Genomic DNA, 8,240 nt, shown 5'->3' with positions numbered 1-8,240 from the left:
AGGCACCCTGGCTGGGGGCCTAGCATACGGGGTGACCTGATCAGATGGCGCTGTGGGGGTGGGATGATGGCGAGGAGCACGGCGGCCTGCGAGAGGGCAGGACAGTGAGGAGTGACTCCCTTGGGAGGGACTGCCAGAGCCCAGGAGAACCTAGAGAACCCCGGGCGGAATGAGAGCCTCCGGTCTGGGGCTTGTGTATGGAGGGCTTGGGGCTGCATGGGAACTGTCCCTATTGAGACAAGGGGCTCACACTGTCCCCACACTGACCGTGTGTGTGGCTGTGGGTGGCGATGTGGGAGGGGTGACCGCTGTGGGCCCTCAGCATCCAGGGCTGAAGGCTCTCACTACCCAGCCTGTGGCCAGGCTACCCCCGAGGTACCACCCCCAGGGGCTCCCAAGCTCCAGACTGGCCTCCTGCTTTGCCGGGGTGGAGGTAGGGGGGTGTTGTCCAGCCCCTTCTCCCCAGCGGTCTGAGCTCCATTTAGCATCAAAATTGGGTGCGAACTGGGGCAGGTGGAGAGAGAAGATCCATCTAGTCATAGAGCCCCACTTCCCCATCGGGTCCCAAGGCGGTGACTCAGATCCTTGCCTACTTGGTGTCTTCATGGGGAGGATTGGTGGGGCCATCCAGCTCCGAGTCTGGTGGAACTCTGGCCCTCTGCACCCGGAGCCCAAAGGCGCAGGGACAAGAAGCAGAGATTGCCCAAGGGCATCGCTGGGGTGGTGCCCGGTGGAGGCCCCCCCGCCCCCTCAGTTGCTCTGCCTGTGGGGCTGGACCCCGCAAGCCCCTTCCTGCTCTCCTCCCAGCTGCTGCCACTGTGGGAAAGAAAAAGTGGCCGCTAGGGGGCACACTGCCCCCACAGATGGTGGACGTGTCCAGCTAGGCCCCCTCGGCAGGGTGGGCTGAGCCCGTGAGCCCAGTGCTGTGCTGACCCCGCTTCCCAGCCCTGCAGCCCCCACCAGCGCTGCGCCAGCCCCCAGTGCCCTGTCTGAACCCTGGTCTGGACCTGACACTGGGATTCTACACTCCATGGCCCAGCTCCCCAGGTGCCTCTGACCTCTGAGAATTGCTGCTGTCACGCCAAGCCCACCCTGGCTTTTCCCAGGTCATGGAGCACTTGAGTGGTGGAGCTGGAGTCCTAACCCTGGCCCTTTGGTCGCCACGGTGGGGGGAGTGCCCTTTGCTGCCAGGAGGCCTTCTCTCTTGCCTGTCACCTCGAGATCCAGTCCCTGCCACTGCTTGACCCGCCCTCCATCTGGCTCCTGCTGCTGTCTCTGTCCTCAACCTCCGGTGGTTCTTTCCTGGCCCCCGCTGTCTTTTCTGAGTCTCTTGCTGTCTCTCTCTGTGTCTCTGTTTTTCCCTATTCTCTCTGTCTCTCACTGTTCTTTCTGCCTCTGTCCTGTGTCCCTCACTGGCCCCATCTGTCTGATCTCTGTCTCTAAGCAAACTCGTCCCGAACCTGAGATTGTGGAGTGGACAGTGCCTCAGGGTTAATCCCTGGACTGTGCCTGGTGCCCACCTGGCACATAGCAAGGGCTCAGTAAACTACAGCCGCAAGGCCATGCTGGGCGAGACCCAAGAACCCTGGGACCCTGCCGGGTGTCAGGAAGACGTGGCTTTCAAGGACTTTCCAGGCTGGACCCCTGCCTTGTCCATCTGTGTGCTTGCCCAGTCCCCCTCATTTATGCCATGCCCTCCCCACATGACTTTGTCTTCCCTACACATCACGTGCCAGCAGACTCCCGTCTCCTCATGTTCGATCATGCTCTGTCCTCTTCCTTGAATGCCTTTCCCTTTCCAGCCCAAGCTCCACTTGTCCTTTGGGCTCAAGTCAGGTCTGGTTCCTCCCCAGAGTTACCTGTGACCACCTCTGAGTGGCAGACACCAGCACTGTCTGCATCCCAGGCACCCGGGAGGGACCAGGCAGTCAGGGCCGGGAGTCGTATATCCCCTTCCATCCCCGCTCCATCTTGCATCAGTGAGGTACGGTTGTTACAGTTAAACCAGTGTTGCTACAGTAACTAAAGCCCACAGTTTACATTAGGGTTCACTCCACGTACTTCCTGTGGGTTCCCACAAGTGCACGACATCATGTGTCCCTCATCACAGCATCACACAGGATAGTTCTGCTCCTCTAAGAAAGTGGCCCGTGCTTAACCCGTTCAGGCCTGCCTGCCTCTTCCCAGACCCCCAGCAACCACTGATCTTGGATGTTGAGTGTCACATAGGTGGAATCATGGAATGTGTAGCCTTTCCAGATTGAATTCTTTCATTTACTTAGTAATACGCATTTATGTATGGGTCTTCCCTACCTTTTTGTGGACTGATAGCTATTTTATAAATTTTGGCGTAAAAACATATAAAGTTTACTACTGTAACCATTCTAAGTGTACAGTTATCATATTAAGTATTTTACATTGTTCTGAAGTTGGAACTCTGCACCCATTGAACAACTTCTCTTTGCCCCCTTTTCCAGGCCCTTGTAATCATTTTACTTTCCACACCTAGGAATTTGACTACTTTAAACACCTCATATAAGTAGAATCATACACTGTTTGTCTTCCTGTAACTGACTGACTTTATTTAGCATAATGTCCCTCAGTAATGTTAGTCGCTCAGTCGTGTCTGACTCTTTGTGACCCCATGGACTGTAGCCCACCAGGCTCCTCTGTCCATGGAATTCTTTAGGCAAGAATACTGGAGTGGGTTGCCATTTCCTTCTCCAGGGGATCTTCCTGACCCAGGGATTGAACCCAGGTCTCCTGCATTGCAGATAGATTCTTTACTCTGAGCCACCAGGGAAGCCCGTAATGTCCTTAAGCTTTCTCTGTATTATAGCATGTGACGTAATTTCCTTTTTCATTCTGAATAATGTTTCACCGAATGCGTTTTGTTTATCCATTCATCAGTCAGTGGACCCTTGGATCTTGGATTTTGTGAATAATGCTGCTATGAACATGGGTGTGCAAGTATTTCTTTGTGACCTTGTTCCCAGTTCTTTTGGGTTTATACACAGAAGTGGAATTGCTGGATCATATGGTAATTCTATTTTTAATTTTTTGAGGAACTGCTTGACTGTTTTCCGTATCATCTGTACCGTTTTATATTCCCACAAACAGCGCATAAGGGTTCCAACTTTCCACATCCTCACCAACACTTGTTATATTCTGTTGTGTTTTTTTTAATTTATTTATTTTTGGTCACACCCAATGGCATGTGGAACTGGCCCAACTAGGAGTCAAACCCATGCTCCCTGTATCGGAAGGGTAGAGTCTTAAACTCCCGACCACAAGGGAAGTCCTATTCTGGGGTTTTTTGACAGCAGCCATTCCGTTGATGTGAGATGCAAAATCTTAACCATGATTTTAATTTCTGTTTCTCTGGGGATTAATCGTTCAACATCTTTTCACATGCTTGTTGGCCATTTGTGTATCTTTGGAGAAATGTCTATTGAAGTCCTGTGCCCATTTTTAATTGGATTATTTGGGTTTTTTTTGTTGTTGTATGAGTTCTTTATATTGTCAAACGCAAGGTCACCGAGGTTTTCTCATATGCTGTTTTCTAGAGGTTTTCTAATAAAGGTTTGCATGTTAACGTTTAAGTCTATGACCCAGTCTTAGTTGATGTCTGTGAAAGACGTAAAGTCCATGCCTAGATTGACACCCAGTCCCACACCCGTGCCTGTGGACACCCAGTTCCAGTGCCATTTGTTGCAAAGACTGTCTTTTTGCTCCTGTGTTGAAGACCAGCTGGCTGTGGCTAAGGGGGTCTCTCTCTGTGCTATGTTCTGTTCTGTTGGTCTGTTTGTCTGTCTTGTGTGGACCCACACTGTCCTGACTCCCAGAGCTCTAGGATATACTCCAGAGCAGCCATCCTCCACCATTGTTCTCCTCCTTTTCTGCTGTGTCGACATTCTGAGTCTCTTCCCTGTCCACATAAAGTTCAGAATCAGTGGGTTGATATTCACAAAGTAACTTGTCAGGATTTTCATTGGGATCGTATTGAATCTGTGTGTCAAGTCGGGAAGAACTGATATCTTGACAATACTGAGTGTTCCTGACTCTGAACACGGATTAGCTCTCTGTTTAATTCTGTGATTTCTTTCATCAGAGTTTGATAGTGTTCCTTGTGTACATCTTATACATATTTTGTTAGATGTATAGCTAAATATTTCTGGGTGTTTTTTTTTGGGGGGTGCTGATATAAGCAGTATTGTTTTTCATTTCGAATTCCAATTGTTCATTGCTGGTTGATTGTTGTTTGAAATAAGAAAATATGAACTATGCTGATTGAAACAAAGGGGAGCCATGCTAAGATGTAAAAAGGAAAAGCTGACCGCCCCTCACCTGCCTCAGCCCTGGTTCCCAGTGTTAACACACGTCCCGTGCCTGTCAAGACCTTTCTCCTTACTCAGCACTCTTGCAAAACATACAGGAATGTGGTCAGGCAAATGGAGGTTTTGTTTATTTTTAACCACAGTAGAATGACACCACCACGAATTACTGGGCATCTTCCCTTTTGCATTTAACAATTCATCACGGCCAAGCCTGTAAACAGTCAGTGGATATAGATTCTGTCCCCCTCCCCCAGTTCTTTATGCGTGTGTGTTTGTGTACACGTTCACACACTCACACACGCAGAGAGATTGTTCCACAGAAATAAAGCTGTTTAAAGCATGGGCATTTTATTTTGGTATTTTTTTTTTCTTTTTCTATCTGTTCCCATCCCCACCCTTGGGTATTCTGAACCAGTAACTGCATGCTGAGTGGACAGATGTGTAAGCTTGCCGTCCTGGTTAGACGCCAGGTTCAGTGTGGAAGTGATGTTGTCCCATGAACCCCTCTAGCCTGGACAGTCCCAGACACGGGTGGCAGCTGGGAACCTCGAGTTTGGTTCTGGGCTTTGGTTTCTCTGTCTGTGACAGGGTCTTGGAATAGCGCAGCTCCGCAAGGTGGTTAGAAAGACGGGGTGAGGCCGTATGCATAGGAGGTGCTCGGGGGTGAGGCCGTATGCATAGGAGGTGCTCGGGAAATGTGAACCCTTGTCACTGGGTTCTCTGTCGTGGGTGCTTGGGGCTGGCAAGGGGGCCTGCCCCTTGCTGTGAGGAGGAGGAACCCGGGCTGGAGAGGGGTTGTCTGCTGGGTAATGCCTCACCCTGTGTACTACGGGAGGACCATCAGAGCCTGGGGTTGGGGGAGGCTGGCCTACCGGCCCCAGAGACCCTCCCTGCCCTAACTGTGCTGTTTTCTCTTCTCGGCTTTTCCAGGACAAGCAGCTGCGTATCTTCGACCCCAGAGCAAAGCCCGAGGCCGCCCAGGTGAGTCGTGTGGGCAGCAGGGCTGGGTTGAGGCTGCAGCAGTGTGGGCAGAGCAGCCGGCCTCTGGCACACAGGTTCTGCCATGCCCATGCTCTGGCCCAGGCCCGGCGGGCACATGAGGGTCACCTGGGTGGTGGTTCCTGCTGCTCAGGCTGTTTCTGGGAAGCGTGTTGGACCTTGGGAAGGGAAGGTCCAGCTTTGACCACAGGGTGGGGCGCAGCCAGGCTGCCCACAGGCCTTCAGTGGAGCCATCCTGTGGCTTCAGGAAGCTAATTTGAGAGGCCAAGTTCCTCTTCTTTGAGACCCTCATCGCCACCCAGCTTTCCTGGTACTGTCAGCAGAGGTTGGCCACAGAGGAGCAAAGAGACCCAGCCCCTGCTCTCTGCACCTCTCCAGGTCCCGGGCCCTGAGTGTGTTTGGTCCAGTGTCCCAGCCAGTGCTGGGGGGCCTGCCCGACCCATAGGCTGTGGGCCCTGAGCATGTTTGGTCTGTGTCTGGCTGTGCACAGGTGCGTGTGGCCCCTCAAGTTCCAAGAGGGAGGCCGGGCTGCGGGTTCATGCTGCAGGCACCGAGCCACTGGGGACTTGTTCAGTCATTCGAGGGCAGCCCGCTGCCAGGCACGGAATGTTCTGCAGTGAACAACACAGGGCAGTTGCTGGGGGCTTCTCTTGTGGGAGTGCTTTGACGCTTCCCTGGGGAGCTGGCTCGGGGCAGAGGCTGGGGTGATGCTGCGGACAGCCTGGGGCAGGACAGGCTGGCCCAGGAGCCCGAGCGAGGGGCCTGTCACCTGTATTGGGGGAGCCGTTGGGGTTATAAGGCAGCAGTGAGGTGGATGGGTTTACATTTTTCAAAGTTTTTCTAGAAGCTGAGGTGCTATCTTTCCCAAGGAAGGTGCAGTGCAGTTCAGGGTCCTGGCACCAGCTGGTGGGAAGAGCTCCCCAGCGAGGCCCCAGGCCCAGCACAGATGCCTCAGATCCGTATCTAGGGCCTGTTCCCCGCCCGAGGTCAAGGCTGAACCACCAGTCTAACTCCAAGCAGCAGTAGCCAGGGGGCTGTATTCCCTGAAACACACACATCCACCAGTCTAAACCCAAGCAGCAGTAGCCAGGGGGTACATGCCCCCGACCCAGTACGCGCACGCACACACACACACGCACACACACACACACACAGTTCCCCAAGGCGCACACGCACACATACCCCTTCACAGCCAGCTGCAGCTCTTTGCCTAGGACAGGGCGGTCAGCTCCACCTCCAACTGGACAGCCACCTAAAGGAGGCCCCGTCCTGGCAGGTGAGCCAGGCCCAGCAGAAGTGGCTTTGGCCCCACCCTGGCCGTGCTTCCACCCACAAGGCCGGCCCCTGGTCCTTTGGCCTCATCGCCCTGTGACCAGTGGGCCAGCCGTTTGAGCCTCAGGGCAGCCTGAGCAGCTAGCCTCCCTGCAGCTTTCTGCGGCACACCTCCAGTGTTTGCCCGAAGAGAAGGACCCAGCTCGGCTCGAGGAGAGAGACAGGACACTGTCCGCTCAGCTTTCTCCAGTCACCCTCTCCTCGCCAGGCTCTGTGCAGGCCCCGGCGCAGGGCACTTCCATCCCAGCCCCAGCCAGGCAGCGCCCCTGGCCCGTCCCCCGCTGAGCGCTTTCCTCCCCTCCGTCCCCCCCAGTGAGGGGGAGGCGGCAACCGGCACTGAGGTGGAGATGCAGTGGCCGCCATCCAAGGGCTGCAAGTTCAGTGAGGCGGGGGGAGCCCCCCTGAAGGGGGTTTCTGGGCCGAGGAGACCTGGGAGGGGCGTGGGTGGCTGCCCCCCCCTCGCCGCTCCTGAGCCGGTGCCTGTGCTCGGCCCCTCAGCCTGCGGGCGCGGGGGCAGCGGGGCCTGGAATGCCGCCCTCCGCCCAGCCCTGCCCCCCGCTTCCGCCGGGGCATCTGGCCCGCACCTGGCTTCCATTGGGAAAACCGCTGCTGGCGGCCGGGTTGGCGTGAGCCGAGGGGCCAGCTTGGGGGAGAAGCCTTCTGGGAGCACCTCCTCCCGGGACCCTCCTCGCCCACCAGAGTGGGCACTGCCCTCCCTCCGGTCTCTGCCCCTCCTGCCCCCCGGGCCATCCCTGTGGGCTGGGACCTGGGGGCTCCTCCCCCTACTGTCTTTTCTGGGCCTGGCCCCTGGCAACCGGAGCTTGGAGCAGGAGATGCTTGGGCGGCTCCCTCCTGCTCACGCCCCCTGCTTTGTGTTTTGGGTCCATTGATGACGGATTACTGTGTCCCAGGCCCTTGGTGTGCACAACCTCCTTCCACTCTCCTGAACATCCTGTCAAGTCAGCCCTTTGGTCACTTTTGTCCCCAGGGTTACAACAGCTCACGGCAGAGGCAGATTCGGTCCATCTGACTCTGGAGCCCTGGGGCTCCAGAGCCCCTTCACTGTGCCAGGGCCCCAGGGGCTGGGGAGAGGGGGTGGCTGAGGCCCTGAAGCCACGGCCATGCCAGGGAAGGTAGCTGCTGTGGTGAGGGGGTGCCCAGGGATGGGGAGGCTTGGGCTGGCCGGTCTGGGCAGGAGCAACCAGAGGACCCCTGGTACGGACAGAGGCAGGTCTGGGGGCTGGCATCGTGACTGAGGAGGGGCACGGGTGGGTGATGGGGGGGTCTTACCACTGGAGGAGGTCCCCTCAGCCCAGACCAGCTCAGGGCTGCTCCTCCAGCTGCCCTGCCCCTCGCAGGAAGCGTTGCCGTGGCGACAGAGAGGGGGTTTGGCGGCACTGCAGCAGCTGGAATGCCGGGTATGCGCCGGAGCTGGGCAGGCACTGCCTGGCCGCAGCCCTCCTGTTCTCTCCTTGGGGCCAGGTGTTGGGGAGACATGGACGGAGGAGGGGGGACTCCTCCGACTGCAGGACACCCAGCCATCTGTGAGAGGGGAACCCCAGGGCCTGGCCC

General features: G+C 56.2%; 1 protein-coding gene across 1 annotated transcript in view; it reads left to right on the top strand.

The window, feature by feature from the left end:
* Window positions 1–8,240, top strand: part of LOC104988991 (coronin-7-like) — a 26,408-nt gene that overhangs the window by 12,071 nt on the left and 6,097 nt on the right. Inside the window, exon 7 of the mRNA XM_010840495.1 lies at window positions 5,268–5,318. Within this exon, the coding sequence (XP_010838797.1) occupies window positions 5,268–5,318 (51 nt within the window). The remainder of the gene's footprint in view (window positions 1–5,267; window positions 5,319–8,240) is intronic.

The sequence above is a fragment of the Bison bison genome, unplaced genomic scaffold, assembly GCF_000754665.1.
Source record: "Bison bison bison isolate TAMUID 2011002044 unplaced genomic scaffold, Bison_UMD1.0 scf7180017864144, whole genome shotgun sequence".
NCBI classification, from domain to species: domain Eukaryota; kingdom Metazoa; phylum Chordata; class Mammalia; order Artiodactyla; family Bovidae; genus Bison; species Bison bison.
Note: the sequence above shows the minus strand (reverse complement) of the source record. Positions and strands in the feature narration are given on the sequence as shown.